Below are 22,996 nucleotides of genomic sequence, written 5' to 3'. Positions count from 1 at the left end.
AAGAAAGGTGGAGCGGCCCTCTGGGTTACCTTGGTGAACCAACAGCTCACTGTGCCAAAAATGACTTTTTCATGTTTAAAACATGGGGAAGTGACGTCTGCTTGTGTCTGAGAAGTAAAGAATGCTTATTTCTAGTAGTCTTCTTCTTGCCGTCATGGGGTCGCCATCTTGTTTTCTAGTGTGTGTGTGGCGTTCGCAGATGTCCCCCGTGTGCACAGAAATATGACCGCAACTTTAGAGAGCTTAGAGACAGTAGACACCGAGGCTGACCACAGGGAGATAAAGATGACTCAACATTAACGCTGGATTACATGCCCCATTGCTTTCCTGTAAATCCCTCGTGCTTACACGGGCAATCTGAATCCAGCATGGCGATGGTGACCCCGACACCACCAATAAAAAACACGACATAGAGAGGTAATTAATGAGTTTTTTTAACTGGTTGTTGCTGAAGAAAAAGTCGACCTCACAGGGTATCAAATTTAATCTTGTGAACATATAAAAGAGTATAACTTTAAAAAAAAAAAAAAGAAGTCTGTACAGAAGTACCTCAAATCAGTGTAAACACATCTGTAAAAGCTCAGCGCTCAAGTTTTCCCCCCATATTTTTTGTTTGTGTTCAACCTCCAGTGTCAGCATCGGATTCTGCCTGCTGGCTAATGGGAAGCACCTCCCCTCTCCTCTAGGTGAGGCACGCACGCACACACACAGACACACAGACACACAGACACACACATGGTCCCTATTACCTTGCTTTCTTTGTGTTGCCACAAGTATGCCGGACCTCACTGTGGTCAATTTGGCAGTAAAGATCAAGATAAAAGAACAATCGTGTAAACGCAGGGTAACTCGGTGGGCTCTAGTAGTTGAGAAGAAGTGTGTGATGTGTGCTAACTTTGACGGTGTGTGTTGTCTGTGTTCTCTGCATAGTTGTCGTCACGTGGGCCACAGCAAATTCCTCTGTAAACTGCACAGAGGGCAGAAAATCGAACACGGACGAGCTTTACCATAATTCTTTTTTTTCTACGTGTGCGCATTTGCACGTTGCGTTTGTTGGTTTCATCCAGCCATGTATGGAGACGTAAGTTTTCCTCCTTTGCGTGTGTATCTTTCCAAGGCTTTGTGGTGGAGGTTCAGCTGGACAGTGTGAAACAGCACCAGAAGGACTCCATCAGGAGGATCCTGTTCCTGGACAGCCAGCGGCCCAGTCTGCGCAAGACCCTCCACCCCAATAACGGCGAGCGCCTGTGCCACGATGCCAGGATCTACCTGCGGGTCAGTCGCACCGACCGTGTTTCAAACCAAAATGTGTTTCTTTCATAATTTCCCTCCTACGTTTTTTCCGTCGCCGCACAAAAGAGCTTAAGAGTTGAACTCTCGGAACAAACGTTGTTGGCCATAGAGCGCCCGCTTTGTTTTCCTCCAAACCATCTAATCAGAGGCGGTGTTGCACCTGCAGCACCAGGTGAATGTTATTAACTCGCTGGTAGGGCGGAGGGTAAAAGTCATTCCCTAATAGACGGGGCTTGAAAGTCGCTGTTTGAAGTGCTATTCGAGGCGAAACCAGTACAGTGCCCAATCTTCTCGTCACTCAGCGGTGACCTGATCAAAGTGAACGGCTGCCAAAAGCACTTGAGTCATATGCGTTGATGCTCATTGTCAGGGCATCATTTCAGAGCACTTTGCACTTTGACCGCATTAAGACATGGATTGAGCAGAAACTGACAGTCAACACTTGTCTGTTTCTTTCTTTTTCTGTCTCCTTGAAGGGGCCACATCGCTGTGGCTGGTGAAACAGAGCTTATGTCACATTTTAGAGAAACCAAAAACAAACCTAATCCTACATTTAGTCTAATAGTTTCTGTTTAAACATCTGCTTCTGATTTTCAACTGTGACAACTTTGTTTCTTGCACATTTACTTGGAAGAGGGTTTCCCAAAAATCAGCAGTAAAAGGAATGGAATATTTTTTGCTCATCATCATTAGTGTCCGCTTCTTTCAGATCACAGAGAGCAGGCTTTAATACACCAGACAGTGTATTCAACTCTTGGAGACAGTGGACGACAAATGTCATTCACATTAGTCCCTTACGTGGTTGGGTCTCTCTCTGTTGCAGAGCGAAGAGGAGTTTCGGGACAAACTCTCCCCCATTTTCATCAGCCTTAACTTCAGTCTGGATCCTCATGCCTCAGTGGACCGGCATGGCCTCAGACCAATCCTGAATTACGAGACAGAACAGCGTATAGAGCAGAAGGTATGTGTATTTACCCATCATGCTTCTTGCATTCAAATGTGTTTTGGGTGATTTAGATAGTGCTTAACCATGTGAAAGTACAGGTGTCAACCCCGATAAGTCAAACCATCTGCAGAGTGGTCAGGGACTCATTGGGATCAGACCAGACACAATTGTGTTTTTAATCCACACACAACAACTACGTGGGCAGAAAATACGTAATCAGGCGCAACTGTTCCAAACCGGCTGTTAGCAAGCTAAGCTACTCGTAAGGAAGCTTGTTAAAATGGAAATTCAAGATACTCGTCAAGCGCAACTTGGCAGTTCATATCGCAACGAATCCATTCATGAAACAGCAGAGAAGCAAATGATGGAGAACGGCTACAACTGATCTTGTCTGCGACGCTAAAGAGAGGAGGATGTGACGTTCGAGAAAATAGAAGTTTATGAGGAAATGACTCTACTTCTCACTTGATTTATTCCCTCAGTAAACATTGTGAACATGAGTCTCTAGTTTAAAGTCTCCTGCAATACAACGTGATGTTTGTTTAATACATTTTTGTATCATTTAGAGTCAAATAAAGTTGTCTCGCTGCTTAATGTCTTAAAATCTGGAAATCTATGGAGCGCTGTTCTGTTTTTCGATACTTCATGGGAGTTTCAAAACTGTGTATCTCGGCGTTGGGTTGTCAACTGCATCTATACACAACATTCACCGCACTGAACATCTCCACCACACCACTTATATGGCCACACGCCTCGAACTAAGCTGATAGTCACCGCGGTGCTTCCCAGTGTAGAGAGCGGGCATGACAGACGGCATGATGAATACTTTTACTAAACGCAACCAAGCAATCTAAAATCTGGGGCGAATGGCGTTTACATGCACAGTGGGTTTCTGCAGGCCTGCTATGCAGGTTCAACTCCACTCTACAAACCACTCCACAAATCTCCCAACGTTTACTTTGTGCACACTGGGAATTTATTTGAATGACGCAGATGGAGGTTACAGGCCCGCAATTTTGACATTGACATCAAAAGTAAGGGTCCTCTGCCAAAACCCCCGTAATGGTTCGAGGTCCAGGGTCAGCCCTGGCAGAGCGTGAGCATATTAATGGCACTTTAGTCTCCATTGGTAATGTTTCCTATATGACGAGTACCTAGGACTGGCGAGTCATGGCTCTGCAAAAAACAGAGGAGAGGGGGGGGGCTGACAGCTTCGTTTTTGGGCTGGGGCGGCGCTCCGCTTGCAGACATCTGGATACAGTTTGTTTGTGTATGTTGTCCCGTCCACCATGCAAGAGCCAGAGCCTAAAAAACGCGTGCATGTTTATGCGAATGATATAAGGTGATGTGAGTGCAATGTGGGCTGCGTGAGCGTGTTCATTTTGTACTTGTGTTTTTTTTGACAGCATACATCAGCTTTGTTTCCCTTCTAGAAGCCTTAAAGGCAACTCTGTCTCCCTATGTGAAAATAATTAGTTAGCTTGAGCGGGGGTTCTTTGTAGACTGTTCGCCCCAGTGCTTCATACTAACACATTAGTTTGCATTGTTTGGAGTGACACTAAGCTCCAAAGTGACAATATTATTAGCTCTCTCTCCTTGCGCATTTAAATAGAGTGAATCTGACTATTTCGAGCCCATCCAGAGGTCATCAGTTCAGTAAAAAAAAAAGGATTGTAGGAAATGAATCATTGCTGAAAATCACGGTTTACAAGCTAATATTTCTGGATCGAACAATTCAATTCAGTTTATTTTGTATCGCCCAGAATCACAGCCACAACCTGTACACAAACGTCATCCCTGTCATGGGACCTCACATCGCATCACTGTAGTTCTGTGGAGAAAAGGCTACCTTTGCAAAGACTAAAGTCCCTCTGTGTGTTTAGTAAGCCAAGCTCTTCTGTGCTTTGTTTACACACCAGCCACCCGTCCGTTTTGTGCGAGCGATTCTCTCTGCTGTGCCCTCCTGACTAGCTAATTGCTGCTAGTAGCTGTAGCTCTGTTGCCATCGTTAGCACCGTTAGCTGCCGTCCGCACCGTTAGCTGCCGTCAGCACTGCTGCCATAGTTAGCACGGTCAGCGGCTAGCCTTATGGAGCCAATATATATGCTCTGAATTGTGTATCAGAATCAGAAACCGTTTATTTGCCAGGAATGTTTTCACAAAGAAGGAATTTCCCTTGGCACAAGGTAGGTGCAACATTAGACATGAGACGCTAGATGGGACAAACAACAATCAACAGTCCACGACAACAGTGCAATGTGTATTAAATTAATTAATATTAGTATTGAGCACTTAAAAATCATTGCTGGGTTTGTCCACTACACTATACTGACCGCACCTACGGTTTAGATTTTTGTGATATCAAACTCCCAATATTCAGACTATAAATGTTTTTTTTTTCACTCATAGCGATTGTATGTTTCTACATCCCATAATCACCTCTCTCTGTACGGTTGGTCTTATTGATGCTGGCAGAGTCCATCTTTCGGCACAGAATTCAAATTGTACACCCACTTTTTTGAAGGTTTTTCCAGTGATTTGAAATTACGATGTCTCAGGAATAGATCCCTCTTTTCCCAGAAGTCCTTGGATTTCGCTGCATGAATGTAGTCAAACATAGTCTAATGTTATTCTGTCACATTTTTCTTACAACAACAATTCTCATAGACTATTCATTATTAGACACGTTATTTCACTAGTGGTGGGCCGTCAGGGCCTTTTAAGCCGCCACAAAGTTATAGCTATTTTATAATATACCTTGCACCTTGCACTCACCTCGTCTCTTTTTTTTTTTTTCTCGTCATGTGGAGCGGCTCCGCAGGTCCTGGCCCCATACGCTCGCGGTGGAGCCGTGTGGCGGAGCGGGTGGACTGTATGAACGCGCCGTGTATTGAGTGTGTTGGTCTGTGACAGTAACTCCAGGGACACTTTTTCCTCCCGTTCTGTCCCGTCATTGAAGGCCTAGGTCTGAAACGCACGGCCCGCCACAAAGAACAGTATACAGGCTTTATTGAGTTAATGATACTTTTTGTTACAAATGTTTAAGCAGATACTGTTTGATGAAAACAATTCCAACCTGTTGTAAAAAATCAAACTGTTACGATTCTTAATTCAAGTTCTTAATTTGGCTGTGGTTGAACATTTATTACGGTTTAGGATGCACCCCATAGCCAGTGGTCTGCCAGGTCTGATTTTGAGGCCCGTGTTTTCATCAATTCACATCTTGAAGTTGACCAACAGGCCAACTAGAGGTGGTATTGCTTTAAAGCTGCAGGGAAAACATGGATCGCATGGATCAAACATATGGGAAGATGAAAAGATGAAAGTGAAAAAGAGATGAGAAGTGGTCGGAGGGGAGGGAAGATAAGTCGGGAGTCATCACTTGATCTTAAGTCTATTACAGCGCGCGTGTGATCCTGTCTGTTTGGTGTTAAATGAGTGATAGATAGCCGCTTGAGACCTGAGTGGATGTAAAACCAGGGACTTGAATGAGGAATCTCCACTGAGACATTGTTAACCATTGCCAGGCTGATTCTTTGCTCTCTGTAGCATTCTTTGGGAATCATAATGTTTCCCATATGGTAAAGAGATGAGGGTATGGCAACAATGACACTGTGAAGCTACTTGGGAGGAATAGTGGAGAGACAGAAAAGAAGCAAAGATCTGAAGGGCGGCACTGCAGAAAAAAAAACAATGCCTCCAAATCAAATTGCATTAATCTTTTACTGTGGCTTTTACCAAGTCATTTGTCACGAAAGACTCAGATTAAGCCCAACTCTCTTTTAAATGTGAGGTTTTCAATTCCTTGTGATCGAGGCTGTTCCGCAAAAATGCAACCCTTGCTTTGGAATACATCGTCCTTTCATTCTCCTAAAAACCTTCACCACGTTTTATCTATTCGTCCTTTTCTTTGTTTCCCCACATGGAAAGCACACATTACTTTCGTCCCACAAACATGAAGGGATGCTGCGCTCACACACGTCCTCTGCATTTGGTTGTCGCGAATATTGTTACAGTTTTGTGCATGTATGGAGGAGATGTATACTGTATTGCCTCTCTTATCCTTTCATTAAATCATGAGCAGTGTGCGAGCTTCTGTAAACATCCACTTCCTCGAGAGCTTTTCTCTCTCTCTATACCGTTGGACCCCGCTCCCTGGATACCCCTCTTTCTTTTTCACTCATCATAACCATCCCTTGATCCCCCTCCCCTCTTCCCTCCATTTATCTCTATCCTTCTTCCTTCCGTAGGCGCAGATTCAACTCGATTGCGGAGAGGACAACATCTGCGTCCCTGACCTTGAGCTGGCTGTTTATGGGTGAGAGGAAGTTACCCCTCTATTACTTTACCTGATTCAACAAACACAACTAAAACCCTCCAGTCGGGCTTTGCAAAACAGTTTATTTCCCCCCCCCCTGTACGTGACTGAATTCAAGCTATTCCGAGGCAAGTTGTCTCTCTCATTTGTCATGAGAAACACACACTGCCGGGTTTCTCCTCTGCTGCTCTTTAAGTGATGCATTTTATGTTTCTGGTTAGCGGGGAATGAACTTCAAGAAGAAGTGCATAGTTAGCGAGAAGAAGTTCCAGACTGGTCGGAATAGACAACACTTGTGTAACTGGGAGAGTTTGTGGAAGTCCTTTAACTGTGTGTCACAATAACATTGTCTACGGGGAAAAATTCATGGGGCTTTAACTTCTTTAATGAGGGACGCCTGAATGGGGGCCCTTGTATTTATGACATGATTGATGCGTTGGACTTTTTTTTTTGTTATTACATTTTTTTATAGCCTTTATTTGACAGTCACTGTGTAGAGAGACATGGGGAGAAACAGGGGTATGACAAGATCCAAGGGTGTAGGTTTCATTTCAACGTCGTGTTTGAGGGTGGGGGTTCAACATACACAAATATTTGAGTGTCCAACACTGACTCATTATACTCCAGTTTATGGTGGAAATATCTTTATGTATTTTCAGAAATGTATGAAGATCAGGCAGCAGTTGACATTTTGCTGACATTTGGAATATAAAATATGAACTCCTATGTGTTTCAGCAAGACTTCTGCTCATGTTCAAAACTGCACCTTCCAAACATATCCCACATATTCATGTTCTTATAACATTTCAAGAAAGAAACCAACTTACCCTAAAGTCTGCTTTGCATTTCATTATTGCTCTGCTGATATGGAAGTATCCCCTTCAGACTCTGGTCTTTGAAATGCTTTGGAAGGTTTTGGGAAGCTGCTGTGCGCCGCCGCTCATCTGAGGTGGCAAAGCGAAACTAACTGGAAACACTTTTGATCAGGTGTAGATCTCAGTATCGTGGGGCTCATTGTCCGAATGTTAACAACACCACCTCCAATAAAGTTCAGCTCACAGCTGTTCCCGCAAACTTTTTTTAGGAAGAACACATCTGTATTCTGGAGACTTGGAAGAGACAGCAACACAGAGCTGCCGTTCTCATCACATGTTAACTTTATGAATTCATTCTCTAAATCTCTGATTATTTTTAGTGGCTTATTCGTAGTTTTGCTAATTTGTATCCGCATTAGATCAGCTCTTTTAAACAAAATGGGACAACTCTGTAGTTGCTGGATGTTGCTAGGAACACATCACTACTGTCTCTACTAAATTCGAAGCACTTGCAAAGATCCCCCAGCCAGAGTCCAACCATGGATCTTGCAGTTTTATGTCGTGCGCTTCGCCCAAAAGGCGACTAGGTCCTTCCAGTTGTCCATCGATTCAAAAGGTATCAGAAGTAAATAACTGTGCACTGTGCACGATAAAAAAACATCGCAACCCAATTCAGCTTCACATGGTGGTGTTTCCTCCTCAAGAGTTTGTTATTTTTCAGTGTTAGGAGACTGAGGTTGAGTGCATTATCACACTTACAACATGGCCCTTACCAGAGGATGACAGGCTGAATCTTTAAATCGTTGAAAAGAAAATGTTTGTTGGTAGTCAGTTAAAGGCACGCTGTGGAGTTTTTGACCTGTAGACAACTGTCTCTGCTGATGCTTCCATGTTATCCCGATGATAAATATATATGCAGGCTTAAGAATATTGAAAAGTCAACTTTTTACAAGTTTTATGAGAAAGTGAATTCCTTTAAACCAGTTTTTTTTTTTAAAACCTCAAGAAAACATATCATATTATTTGATGGGGGAAAAGGCAAGCAATGGAGCTGTGGTTGTGTTCCTTATGCAGTTTGGTGAAAGACGATCAAATACAAAGAGCGTGGTAATGATGTGCAGACGAACAAACAGGACTCTCGCAGTAGTTTAAGACACAAATGATAGAAGGGTGTTTACAGATCATAACATGCCAACACTGGAGCAAAGATGTAGGAAAGATTTAATATGTCATGATTAATCATTTATCCTCGTTTGTTAGTGGACGCCAGCCAAATATTTGGCTGGCGTCCCCGTCCATTCACAAAGCGAACAAACACACACACACACACACACACACCAGGCAGCTCTGCTACGAGGAGTGTTTTGCATTACGTGGCCATGTGATTTCTCTCAGCTGCAGAAATACAATCGGTGCAAAAAGTCTCTCACGAAAACTCAAAAGATTGGCATTTGGTCGTCACAGGACCGAACCTCCAATGGTTCAGCATTTTTCACGAATCAGAACAGCGCTTTTTTTTGTCTTGCTAGCCGTAGTATTCACTTTGAGATGGGACCTCTTGCCTTCAATAATGCTTTTATGAGCTTCATGATCCACTGTTCTATTTTTCCTCAGAGATAAAAAAAAAAGTCTGCGTTGTTAACATCCTCAACCGTGCGCGTGTCTGTCCTCGGCATCGGCCGAGTGTTGTTGTTCGGGCCGCTTCCTCTGCATTTTCTAAACTTGTCCGGGCATAATTAAAATCATCTGGTTGTTGTCTTACCTAGCGAGGGGGTCACTGCGTCCAGACGGGTGGGGTTGGGGGTGGGGAAACAGGGGAATGAAAGAGGAACCCTGATTCTGACCCTCATGCAGACTCCCTTCTGCTCAACAGAAACATTTCGCCACCACAAAGCGCTTGGCGGGCCGGGGAGGGAGGGGCTGGACTCGGGAGAGTGTCGAGAGGATTTATCACTCTCACTGGAAGTGTGTTTGCACACAGGGGCGTCACTGTGAATGCGCTGTGGGGTGGGGGTTCGGTTTCCTGAGACAAATCACAGTGATCAGATTTGGGTCATTTCCCCGGGTCAGTCACGGACAGATACGCCAGGAGAAAATGGCCTTCGGGGACCGTCTGAAACAGAGGTGCATTGTCTGGACGGACTTCATGTCCCTGCTTTTCATTAAGTTTTACAATTGCTTCTCTGGCATTTTGGTCATGCCCTGCACAGAGTCACTTCAAATGAGCACAGCAGCAGAGGTAGCGCTAACGAAACTCCGTCTGCAGACGGAGGCTGTAAATAGGGGCCGCTATTTTCAGTCATTTTGATTGCAGTAGATAAAAATGGCCTTTGTGTAATAGATACTCTTGGGAAATACTACTTAAAAAAAAAAAAAAGAGTTTACAGCCATGCAGCAGAGGCTCCATGCGACTTTAGTAAACCGTGTTGCTTTGAGCTAAACCCTAATGTCAGCATGCTATCACACAGCATGTTGATATAACACATCATTCTGATGTTTAGCAGGTATTTAGCTCATGTCAACTTTTCAAAAAACCTTGGAGTGAGATTTTGTCGATGGGGGCGGGGGAGAATTGGTTGTGTGGCGTGTAAAACGTGCAAAAGCGTGTGTCACACGGCGAAACCGTGAGAGTTGGTTGCTCTGTGTTCACCTCCTTAGTTTATCATGCTGTCAAACTTACAATACAGTTTTACCTGAAGTTCAGGGATTACTTTATTACAATTCAAGCTACGGGGGATGCGGATGTGTGTATCCAATTTCATGACAGTGCATCTCAAAGTTGTTAGGAAATCAGCTTCCTAGTGGCTCTCGAGGAAAAGTTGAGGATCACAGGAGGTTCATAACCCCCCGAATATCTGTACAAACCCTGTGGTAGATGTTGTGATGTTTCACGGAATAATAGAAAAGTTGGACATGCTGATGGCAGATGGTCCTCTGAGGACCGCGAATTTCTCCTCAGAACTTCAGGATGAGCTGTCTAATAGATGTTGAGATGTTTCTTTGTGGACCAAAGCGGTGGAGCAACAGACCAACGTTGCCTCTCTGAGAGCCGTGGCTGAAACCTTCATTTATCCTCATACTGTATAGTTGTATTTTATTTTAGGGATTTTTCTTCAGGGAGTTTGTTAGGAAATATGTAATTGGAACCCAAAAGTGGGCAGACGTCCTTTGTGCCCTGCAATAAACCAAACCTCACCATCAGAATTATTTGTAAGATGCATAAAATGGTGCTCATTAAGGCTTTACATGTTTACATGAATGGAAACAACAGAATTGTGGAAGCTAAAATGTGTGACTCCCCAATTGTTGCTGCAACGAAGGAGTTTTTTTTAATCTTCGCGTTGAAACATTTTTATTTTCTCAAGTAACTTATCAAATAATGGAGGCAGTTCAAGAGGAATACTGAAAAGCCGAATATACGTTGATGTACGTTGATGAAGTGCTGAACTGTGATTTCTGGTTTCGAAATTCACTTTCTCTCTTGTGTCTGGAACAAAACATCCACACCAGCGTTTCAAGACACGTTTAAACCTCACTTGTTCATTTTTGGAGCATCTAGCATCATTAAGCTCATTGTATGTTTTTATGTCGCGTCCCTCTGGGGTCTGAGGTAATTTTCTCGATTTTACATAATTTCTTAAATTCACCTTTGTAGGGCACTTTTATATGATACATACTTATGTGTTGTATATCAAAATTTGGAGAACAATCTCAGCTCTCTATATATGGCACCACTGTTTTAAAGCAAAAGTGTAAATAGATAATATAGCCGTAAAGCTGAAAAATGGAAGCTTGATATTTTTAATTCTTCATATCTCTTGTGAATACATACCTTTACTCATGTGGACAAACTGTTTTGGTGCGTAACATTTGTTTACTAAGGTCTTAGGTTCACAAAAGCATTTCAATTGTTGATTGTTTTTCAGTGAAAAAAAAAAAAGAAGTTATTTCTTGAAAAAAAAGTGCAATGTTGAATAAAATGCTAGATACATGTAAATAGATGTCTCATACCAAAGTTTGTGTGCTCTCTCACTACAAAAAAAGCGTTTTTTGCAGTGTAAGGTGGGTTGGTCCTTTGGGATTTCCTGAGTGTTCATTGGTTAGTTTCGCACAAAATGTTGACATAAAAAGACGGAGCTCGACTCAAACTCCACAGTCTGAAAGTTACTGTGAGAGTCACCCAGGAGCTCGCGAAGCAAGGGGCGGGAACTCCAGAGCTGGCGCATCCAGGAACAACTCATTCATATTTCTGTGCCGTTTTTTTCGCAGCGCTATTAATAATAACATCCCGTAAACATAATATTCCGAGATCCCAGAGGGTTAAAGAAGTAGAAACTACGCCTGTAGAACATGGTCATAGATGTACATTTTGGAGTCATTGACAAATTACCTGTTCTGTCGTTCAGGTATGAGGACATACTGTCTGACACACTTCCATACATCTACTTTGTTTGCGTAACTTATGACTTAATTAATAATTACATTCATTCTGCAGATGTTACTGCAATTTGCATACTTGTATGCATGGATGTGAGTAAAAGAAGTACTTGGGAATACTTTTATACATTTTTTTTGTGTCATCAACCTTTTTGTGGTTCTCCTCGCCCAGTGACAGAGCAGAAGTTTATCTGGGTGATGAAAACTCCTTGAGCCTGACATTCAATGCCAGGAATGAGGGAGAGGGAGGGGCGTACGAGGCCGAGCTCTACGTGGCGCTTCCCCCGGAGGCCGACTACAGCGGGATAGCGCGCAACAACGTGGTGAGTTTACCGGTAATAAGTGTTAGTTATTTGTTACTTAATGAAGTATTATATTAGCCAAGGTAAGCACAAATAACACGTCACAGCATGTTTTGTTTATCATTTGGTAGAAGAACCGGCAACGATTAAAACAGCACAAAGTTTTAAATTGCGCAATGTCGAAAACAGCGCAATGTTGAAAAAAAAGTGCAATGTTGAAAAAAAAGTGCAATGTTGAAAACAGGACAATGTTTAAAACAGAGCAATGTTGATAACAGAGCAATCTTGAAAAATTAACAATGAAAACTAAACAATGTTGAAAACTGTGTATAAAGAAAAAAACCCTCCTGGCACGCTATTTTAGTTCTCCAGTAATCTCGGTATCAGAGTTGACAGTATTTGATGTTTTGGTGTCCTCTCCAGAGCTTGACTCAGCTGACGTGCAGCTATGAGGCAGAAAACCAGACCCGCTATCTCCTGTGTGATCTGGGAAACCCCATGAAGTCTGGTACCAGTGTAAGAGCCAACAGCCATGCATGTTGTCTTTGGCATTTTTCACTTTTTCTGTCTCCGTACAATTAAGTCGAGTCAAATTGCTCCAGCATGCAGTAATTCATCCACAAACTCAACATGTTTTCGTATTGGCATGATAAAACATGCAGAGATAGAATCTCCGCTGTTTCCAAAAGCAGACGGATATCTGAGACCAGCTTCAGTTTGATTATTTAAACGGCTTGTCAACTTTTTATCACCACCAATAGCATCAGCTGGACAGTGTGTTAATACAGGGGAGGAGGTCTTTTCAAAGCTTTGAAGTGTGTGTAGAAAAGTATTGAGTATGTGGAGACAAAAAAACACAAAAATAATCCACTAAATCAATTGTAAGACATCTCTCTTATGGTTTTTTTTATATTATTCATTTCTCATGTTCGTTGAAATGAATTGTGAACGTTTCCTGTGGGTCATTAGGTATGGGCCGGCCTCCGGTTCACGGTGCCCAGACTGAAGGACACTCACAATACTGTACAGTTTGAGCTTCAAATACGAAGGTAGGTCACTTTCTTCCAGACAGTGAGATGCGTTCATGTGCGGTCTCTGCAAGTCCTCTGATCTCCAAACATAACGGGACAAATTGCGCTGTCTAATATTTTAATAAGGTTTGTTTTTTTTTCTGTGGTTAACCAAATTGAAAGTACTATTCTCAACGGAAATGTGTGGTCACTTTCGCAAATTAAATGCTACGTAGAATACGAGATGAAGATTCTTACGGATGATCCTCACAAAACGAGCAGTCAGCACAGTCAGCTGGGCGGGTTCATTTCACCTTTTTAGTTTGAGTTTCATGATTCTATACCTGAGAATCAACGGCTTCGCTACCTGATACCTCACATTTCTGATCATGTTAAATTAATTTGTGGTTACACTTTCAGGAATTTATTACAGCAGTGCAACAAGCAGCTCCAGCATTTTGAAATCCTGTTTCCTTTTATTCAGTTGTTACATTGTGTACATATTAGATGTATATCTGTGATGCCATAGGAATCAATATTTGTACATTTTAGTTTTAAGAATTGTTCCTGACTTCATGATATCTTCACAGATTTGTGTTTAGGAAACCGTTTCGCCAGGTGATTGAAAAATGTGGCTTCTGAAAGAACTTTTTTCTCTTTCTGTCGTAGTAAAAATGCAAACAACTCAGAGAGTGAGGTGGTGCTATTTGAGCTGGCGGTGGCTGCCATGGCTGACGTGATTTTGCAAGGGTGAGGCTTCCATGTCAACTCCTCCACTACATCACTGCATTAACATTCTTTAATCGTTCTTATCACGGTGGACCCTGCCAAGTGAACGGCCCCAAATGAAACAAAAACGCTCTGTGTTTTTCTGTTGCAGTGTTTCTCGCCCAGACAAAGTCATCTTTCCCCCTCCAAACTGGAGCATCACTCAGAGTCTGAGGGCAGAGCGGGACATCGGCCCTGAGCTTCAGCAGGTCTACGAGGTGCGCCGACACAGCTCTTACTCGCATTTCTGTTTTAGGTTTAAAATGTAAACATCTACGTCAAATGTTTATTTAGGGTCGGCATGGAAATTATAATCATTATTAATGTTATTTTCATTTTTGCTGAAGGGAGGGAACAGTAACAGGTCTTTTGTTTATTTTTTTCTAAACCCATGTTTACATTTTTTTGGGGCTTTCCCTTGAGGAATTTATGTTGGAGAAAAAGAGATCAGGTAGTTACATAAGCAGAAAGGATTACATGTATTTTGTCATGTGCAGAGGTCAACACACCTGTCCCTGTAGAAGGGATTTATAATTCCTCACTACAATCAAACAAGTATTTCCCAGGACTAAAATGTCCACACCGAGAAACACGATGCACGTGGAGCTGATTAGTGACGATTGATTGAACATTATCTCGGACAAAAGTGTGAATCATGAATCATGAAATGTGACATTATGAATTCCTAGTATTTAAATAAAATACTAATGTGTATTAGTGTGTGTGTGTGTATATATATATATATATATATATATATATATATATATATATATATATATATATATATATATATATATATATATAAAATGTATTTACTTTATTATTCAAGAAAATAAAACAAAAAACATATTTCATAATGGTATGAGTTTGTTTAAATTCAATATTTTATTAATTCGTGGTTATTTTGATATTTTAGGAACTTTTGCCAATAACCATGTGTTTCTTAATCACTTATTTATTCATGTAATATTTAACACAGAAGGGCTCCATCATAAATATATTGCTTTGGGATATTGGTACGATGTTGCCAAGTCAAGTGTATGGTCTTAATAATTATAATAATGATAATTAAATAGTCTTGCTTTTTTTTATAAACCAATCCTCACCCCCAATAATGTCATTAAGGCAAAATCAAATCAATTATATTGCAAGAAAATGGGTCTATCTTTATATACCCTGCATCAGGACGTGCTCTCAAAGCTCTTTGTCTTTGTCTCAACCCGACCTCTCTCTTTCAGTTGGTGAATAACGGCCCCAGCGTGGTCAGCCAGTCCACTTTAGAGGTGCGCTGTCCTCTGAAGGCTCACGGACACGAGCTGCTCTACCCCGTGGAGGTGGTCACCGAGGGCCCGCTCAGCTGCTCCTCCAAACACACCTTCAATGCACTGAAACTCAAGGTGAGGACACACCGGCGAAAAAACAACAACAACAACAACACACATCTCGGGTGGTATGATGAAGCCATTGCTTTTGACCTACTCTTAGCCTTGAATGTTTGATCGTTGGCTAATGACTGCGTCGATGTGCTCATGCGTGCAGCTCCAGCCTCCGGCGGCAGAGCTGAAATCCAGCGCTGAGCACCACATCCAAAGGAGGGAGGTGCACCGAGATCTTCTGGCTGAACAAGGAAACCTGGTGAGACATAATGGAAAAGAAACTGAACTCCTTTGTAAATCTGAACGGGAATAAGTGTTCTGCCGAGCTGCTGTGTGTGTGTGTGTCCATGGACACGGTTCATTTACAGACGCACACACATGTACATTGTATATTCCTATAGACTACACTAAAGGAGTGTAAAGGACTTTACCTGATTTGGCGTTGCACATTTCTGATGGACAACTTTAAAAAAAAGGATAAAAAGTTATGCTGCAGAACCAAAGCTATCGTCTTTTTTTCTCTCTCCATGCAATCGACAGTCCAGACGGAGATACGGTTGTTATGCTAAAACTTTGTTTTGCCAAATTGAGAAACTTTTTATTGAATTCCCCGAATGATTTTCTTATGCGATGCTTCAAAATTGGCATAACAAAAGGAAGTGTTGATGGAAACACAGCCGATGTGTTTTTCAGTAAAGTAAAAACTGCATCTATATATATATATTTTTATTCATTTAATTATTTTTCTTTTGTCACTTCCTGGCAGACCAAGCTAATTTAGAATGGTCAAGTGACAAAACCCATTTTGGAAACTCCCTGAGAACAGGTGTTCCTCATCAGGATAGACAAGTTGACTCCACGTGTCCCGTGAAGAAACCCAGGAGGTGTTTGTTTTCCTCCTCCGCTCAGCATGTGGAGGGAATCATGGTGACGCTGTCCTCTCCAAACAGAACCACAACAGAGGCTCTTTAAATCGAGTCAATGGCTGGTTGGGTGTTCAGTCCCACATGGGAGTGTGAGCGTCTTTACCGAGGCGTTATGCAACTTTCTTCTTAAAATGTATTATTGTTCCTGTGCGGGCTCCGCACATTCGCGTAGTTTATTTAGACCAAAATAGTCCAGTCAGATTGTAGGAGGAGGTAGCACCGGCCTCTAAACTGGAATTATAATGATATTATTTCTTTCAACAGAGGAAATGGGGATAGCTATAATGAGCTCTGGTCAACATCTGCTGCTTGCTGGGATCGTTTGCGAGATGAAGTTAATTGGGTTCCCTTTCATACGGCTTGCGTCACTGACTGTTATGTTGGACAGCTCATATCTTATGGCATTCAAATCCATCTTTAAGATGCTTCCAAGCAGCCATGATCCATTGAAATTACTTTTGAAACTGTTAAAAATAGATAGAGACACATGTCACTTGGCATTGCTTGCACGAAAAACAACTGTGAAGAGCGCAAACGAACAAAAGCCCCTCTAGACACTGCCAGCGGTGATGAAAAACAACACAAAAAAAACCGGCGATGACACTAATCGAGGAAAAAAAAAGCATCTCCGGAAGGAGACGATGAGAGGGACATAAGCTGAGATAACTACGTTACAGGGCCGTGGCATGGTGGGGGAAGTGTTGATCACTTTCTTGGAAGTATTCAGATCCTCAAAGCAACAACACTGCAATGTAAAAACTACAGAATAAAGCTGTGCATTGAAAATGTCAAAAAAATGTCTTAATTTACTGTTCAAGTAGACCCCTTTTGATTAGGTTGTAGCCACAGTTTATCCCTACCACCTATCTACTTTCTCCCCTTGAACTCTTTAATAAATGAGCACCCACCCAGCTCTGTTTTTAGGATGTACATTGCTCATTATTTTTTAAAGTATCAGTATGCAAAGTATATGTATATATAAAAATATATACTTGTGTTTGATGGTGGCTCTGTCCCTCTATACAGACATGCTCGGCGGTGGAGTGCTGGCTGCTGCAGTGTCAGGTTGGGCTGCTGGAGAGAGGCGCTGACGTCATCCTGACTATACGCTCCAGACTGTGGGCCGAGACCTTCATTGAGGTGAGGCGACGGGACACATTTGGTCACATGTAATCTGTTAGTGCAGGAAACTCTGGTCAAGAGGGAAACAGAGGCCAGGCCGTGGTCTTGTACTGCCCTCTGTCGGCTAGATCATCAAACTACAATTACAGACGTGCATCCTAATTCTATACATACAGTATTTACCACACTATTCACAGCAGCCTGTGGATAAGATAAGATAATCCTTTATTTGTCCCACAGTGAGGAATTGTACAAGATACAAGCAGTTATAATAGCAGCAAACAGCACATTACTGATATCAAAAATGTATTTTTTCATCTTGGAGTGAACTGTGCTTTAAGATACTGCCAGTGTTCAAGCCTTTTAAGTCTCATAAAGCCTCATAAAATGTGTGTTTGCTCGTCCACAGAGGGCCTATAAGCAGTATGTTCTCGAGTGCTCTGTCGAGTACAAGGTGGACAAGATGCCTTACTCTATTCCCCCCAAATTCAAGCCATCAGGATCCAAAAAGGTAACTTCCTTTGAATTCAAACATAGTGAAAGAGGGTTACAAATCTGCAGAGGCTCATCTGATCGCTGTGGTTTCTTGTCGTTCAGGTGGTGACGACTGTGCTGTGGAACAAGTCGGACAGTATGTTCCCCGTTCCAGTGTGGATCATCATCCTGGCTATTCTAGCTGGGTTGTTATTACTCGCCCTGCTCATATATTTGCTATACAAGGTAACACGGCGATAATGATACGTTTCTGACTGGGTGGCATTTGTGAAAAAACAAATCACGACACTTTAGGTACAGTTAAAAAAAAGATTGGTTGGTGTTTCTACAGGGACAAAAAAAAGACCATCACATAGTGGTGCACAAAGGAGACATGCAAAATTACTATAAAAAGACACAAAACCACTACAGACACATGCAAACCCCAACTAAAATGAAACGGACGACTGCAGATGACAAATAGAATGACCACAGAGACACAAAATCACAATTGAGTCACCTAAGTGACCACAAATAGATACGATAACAAAGACATGTATAACTACACAAAGAGATGCAAAATGATTGCAGAGAGACAAAACACTCAGATGCAAAACCACTAAAAAGAGACAAATACTGTCCACAAAGAGACGTATAATCACTACACAGAGATGTATTCCCACTACAAAGAAACAAATACTCTCCTCAAAGAGATATATACCCACTACAAAGACACAAATACTCTCCTCAAAGAGATATATACGCACTACAAAGGAAACAAATACACTCCTCAAAGAGACGTGTAACCACTACAAAGAGAAACATACTCTCCACAAAGAGATGTATAACCACTACAAAGACATAAATACTCCCCACAAAGAGATGTATAACCACTACAAAGACACACATACTCTCCACAAAGAGATGTATAACCACTACAAAGACACAAATACTCTCCACAAAGAGATGTATAACCACTACAAAGACATAAATACTCTCCACAAAGAGATGTATAACCACTACAAAGACATAAATACTCTCCACAAAGAGATGTATAACCACTACAAAGACATAAATACTCTCCACAAAGAGATGTATAACCACTACAAAGACATAAATACTCTCCACAAAGAGATGTATAACCACTACAAAGACATAAATACTCTCCACAAAGAGATGTATAACCACTACAAAGACATAAATACTCTCCACAAAGAGATGTATAACCACTACAAAGACATAAATACTCTCCACAAAGAGATGTATAGCCTCCGTAAAAAAGTTGTTGCTAGTAAATCCACCACCAAGTCTACTCCTTCAGTCATAGCGTATACACAAAGCAAAACTAAAAAAAGGTAATTGCTTCTCTAAAAATGTTTCAACAACTTACTCCTTCCTTCCAACTGAGTTCAGACAGCTAGTTTTCTGGTAGACAGAAGTCAAGGTGCCCCACTGACCAATCACAGCGCATGTTAATGGTCACGCGGGCCCTGTGACCAATCACACGTCTCGGGTCTCCAGAAGGCTCTTCTTTGTATTTTAACCAGGCAACTCTTACATATAGGAAGACAGGTGAAATGTGATTGGATAAAAACTGCTGTTGAACAGATCTCAAGATCTGTCAAGAGGCCTGAAGGAGCAGAGGAACAGATGAAGGCAGCTGTGCAATGAGAGAATAAGCTAATAGGGACAAAATATTATAGTTCTGTAGTGTATTTGTGAAAAACAATGACATTATTAAAAAAAAGCTATAACTTTGAATTATAAAAATAAAAATATATTTTGTATATATATATATATATATATATATATATATATATATATATATATATATATATATATATATAGGTGTAGGCTCGAAAAGAGTTGAGTTTGATAGAAACAAACTCAGCCACGGTGGACCACCATCACAAATGCTTTTTTTCTATGAAGTACAGTTTTTTGCAAAACAGTACCTTGCACAATGTGTTCTGTAAATTAAAGTGTAAAAGCCGTGTAAGAGATTGGGGATTGTTAATTTCTACACATATCTCCTCACAATGGATCCGATTGAGGCGTATCTGATCTTCCTCTCTCCATGTTTTCCCCCAGATGGGCTTCTTTAAAAGGTCGGATCCGTATGGCACCACCATGGAGAAGGCCCAGCTCAAACCTCAGGCGTCCTCTGAAGCCTAGAGCCAACCCCTGCAGCGGCTCCAGAGACCTGGAATCATTGTCTCTCTTTTCAACAAATAAGGAATAAGGCTAATGGGGGAAAAAAGCTACGGGCGCCGCATCACTGGACCGGCGCTAGAACGCCGAAGCAGGAAAAGACCACGAGAGTCGTGCGGTCGAATATGCACTGCTGTTTCGGACACAACGGCAACGAGGGTTCGCCCCGCAAGAAGCTCATCTCTGCGGGGAAAACAAATTCTTTGTTTGGAATTTACTCCTCAAATTTTGTTGACCCGGAAAGGATTAGGACGGGCCCATATCAGTAAAGTAAAGAAATGCACTTCCAACAAAAGGCACTAGCGCTCCAGTATTTCTCCATTCCTAAAAGATGCATTCAAGCCGTGTTTGCAATCCCGGCGTTCAATATGTCGTCGTATGATTTACCCACGGTTCTCTTTATTTATGGCTCTGTGTTTTTCCTATTGGTTGTTGAATGTTGTACTGTGCCGTCTGCAGGACAATCCTGATGAAACTGCAACGCTTAACTTGAACTAACCCTCTCCCATATTGGGAGTTTTTTTTTTTTGTGTATGTCGTGTTGTATGTAGTGTGTTCATTGTGTTGTGACCCATTGGTGTTGTGGCTCAGAATAAAAGCTGAATTTTCTATACTCACCAACAAAGTTATCTATGTGCTACTTGTGAAAAATGTAAACTAAGATGTTTCTTTTCTTTCTATAAAACTTGATATTTAATCACATAAACAGCAGTATCATAGTCTTTGTAGTCTGGGATGCACAACCCAGATTTTTTTTTAATCTCAGGTTTTCTGGTGAAAGATATATATATTTTTTGCATTTATATAGAACTGTGTTCATAAAAAAAAGAGTGTTATACTTTACTGAGTACTCTACTACATTTCCTTTCTCTGCAGTTGATATATGTTACTACAAGTATACCTCTGATGCCTTTAAGTGCTATCAAAAAATGTGTATATTTCATTCATTTCACAATTTATAACATCACATATTTTCTGAATCTTTGGCTGAACATACAACACATAAGCTGGCAAATCTTAGTATCCATGACTTAATACTAGAGTATATAAAGGTGCCTAATTTAAAGATATGTAGTAATAAAATGAGCCTTTTAATAAATCAGATTAGATTATCTTCTTTGGTCGTGGAAGGAGCCCTCAGATCCTTAAAAAAGAAAAAAAAAAACTGGAAATATTCCAGTAAAAGTCCTCAGATCCTTACTTTAGTAAAAGCGGGCCCGCTAAGCCTTCTGAGCCTTCAGAATCACAAAATTATAACTATTTTATAATTTTTTTATTTTTAATATTTAAAAGTTGTAACTATTTTAAAATGTATTTTTTCCACTTATATACTACATGTATTATAATCGCTGTGATGCGCCGCAATCAGCTGTTATACTAAACAACAGCACACACACACACACACACACACACACACACAAGATTCCTTAAAACTTACAGTTATTACAACTTTAACTAACCTTTCCGCGAAGTACTAAAAATAAAATCATCTCATCTTACAAGAAACCAGTTAGCTTAACGCAGGTAGAACACCAACACGGTGCTTTTTTAATGCTGTCTGTGAACCTCTGGACAAGTCCTTCAATGAAGACAGGTTGATGTTCCTCTTCTGCAGCCTGTTGAATTGTATGTCCTTTACGTTGTGACATGTTGATACATATTAGTAAAAAAGATAGATACTCTCTCTCTCTCTCTCTAAAGAGAGAGAGAGAGAGAGTATCCACGGGAGAGAGACAGCGGTGTCACTGTGCTTGGCCTGGCCGGGTCTCCTCCATCTCTCTCTCTCTCTCTCTCTCTCTCTCTCTCTCTCTCTCTCTCTCTCTCTCTCTCTCAGTTTGAAGCAGGAGTTTGGTCCAACTGTGGTGTGGCCTGATAGACCTGTGCTGGTCTGCAATAAGCATGTCCAGCTGAAACCCTGTATCGTCGCAGATGTAGACCTGACGGGTCGTCCTCCTCAACCTGTGCTCCTCGAGGGTGGTGGCATGGAGGCTGTAATCCCTCAACTGGCCCCATTGGCTGTAATCCCTCAACTGGCCCCATTCTTGGCACAGAATGGCCTCCTACGGTCAACGATGTCCGGGGTCCCGGCAGTAAAGCGATGGCTGCCGGAGATTCATCCACCACGTCGGGCCAAGCACGGTTTTCAGAGTTAGAAATGATCAAGTGTGTAGAAGTCATTAAGTCACTGGTTCTCAAACTGTGGGGAGATGCAGATTCTTAAGAATCCTTTATTAATCCCACAGTGGGGGGATTATTCTATGCATTTTACTCATCATTAGTAATTAGGAGCGTTGTGCTGCTGTGAAGCACTGGGGCTTCAGTGTCTTGCTCAAGGACACTTCAACATGAAACTATGGGGAGAAAACGAGGATCCAACCGGCTTCCTTTGAAATCTTCTTGCCAAATATTAGTTATTTTTTTGCACATGTATCACTTTATTTGCATTGATTTAACAAAGGTGATTTCACATGTTGTTAGTTTTTGTCTGATGGAGCAATCTGGTTTACTTGGGATTTCAATTTTTCTTTAATTCATTAATTAAAAAAGCACGGATGGAGGAGTTTCAAAAAGTTGGACCATTTTGTTCCAATGTTGTTGTGGCCCGAACATTTTGCTTGCTCCAAAGTGAAGCGTGACAGAACAAGTTTGAGAACCACTGCATTACGTGACAACAAGGATGATGTGAGTGATATAAACTATTGTTTTATAAAAGCATATAGCTAAATGAACATGGCACAGACCTGGGGGCCCAGAGTGGCTTCGACCTACATGGAGTCACTCAAAGAGACGCCTGACATCCAGGAAGAGAATCAAAAGGACCACAGGAAACATACTAAAACAAAGAGACACAACATGACCACAGAGACAGAAAACTACCAAGACACCCCAAATGGACTCTGACATTTCAATATATATTTTTTAAATATTGTAAAGTACATTTTTGGGGCTTTTTAAAAAAATATACTATGACTTTTTCATGACAAAGTATACTTAAGTT

At 41.5% G+C, this 22,996-nt stretch overlaps 1 protein-coding gene across 1 annotated transcript in view; it reads left to right on the top strand.

Annotated features, from left to right (window-relative positions):
• Positions 1-20,625, top strand: part of LOC137796162 (integrin alpha-5-like) — a 42,558-nt gene extending 21,933 nt beyond the window's left edge. The window contains exons 16-30 of the mRNA XM_068593893.1: positions 631-686; positions 1,118-1,275; positions 2,117-2,254; positions 6,490-6,557; positions 11,982-12,132; positions 12,535-12,627; positions 13,081-13,160; positions 13,791-13,871; positions 14,002-14,107; positions 15,128-15,286; positions 15,429-15,524; positions 17,218-17,331; positions 17,723-17,824; positions 17,911-18,033; positions 19,879-20,625. Coding sequence (XP_068449994.1) covers positions 631-686; positions 1,118-1,275; positions 2,117-2,254; positions 6,490-6,557; positions 11,982-12,132; positions 12,535-12,627; positions 13,081-13,160; positions 13,791-13,871; positions 14,002-14,107; positions 15,128-15,286; positions 15,429-15,524; positions 17,218-17,331; positions 17,723-17,824; positions 17,911-18,033; positions 19,879-19,962 — 1,609 coding nt within the window. The 3' untranslated portion in view covers positions 19,963-20,625. The remainder of the gene's footprint in view (positions 1-630; positions 687-1,117; positions 1,276-2,116; positions 2,255-6,489; positions 6,558-11,981; positions 12,133-12,534; positions 12,628-13,080; positions 13,161-13,790; positions 13,872-14,001; positions 14,108-15,127; positions 15,287-15,428; positions 15,525-17,217; positions 17,332-17,722; positions 17,825-17,910; positions 18,034-19,878) is intronic.
• Positions 20,626-22,996: the final 2,371 nt, after the last annotated feature.

The sequence above is a fragment of the Clinocottus analis genome, unplaced genomic scaffold (genome assembly GCF_023055335.1).
Source record: "Clinocottus analis isolate CAN_PGR_092001 unplaced genomic scaffold, fCliAna1.0.p SCAF_3, whole genome shotgun sequence".
In the NCBI taxonomy this organism is placed as follows: domain Eukaryota; kingdom Metazoa; phylum Chordata; class Actinopteri; order Perciformes; family Cottidae; genus Clinocottus; species Clinocottus analis.
Note: the sequence above shows the minus strand (reverse complement) of the source record. Positions and strands in the feature narration are given on the sequence as shown.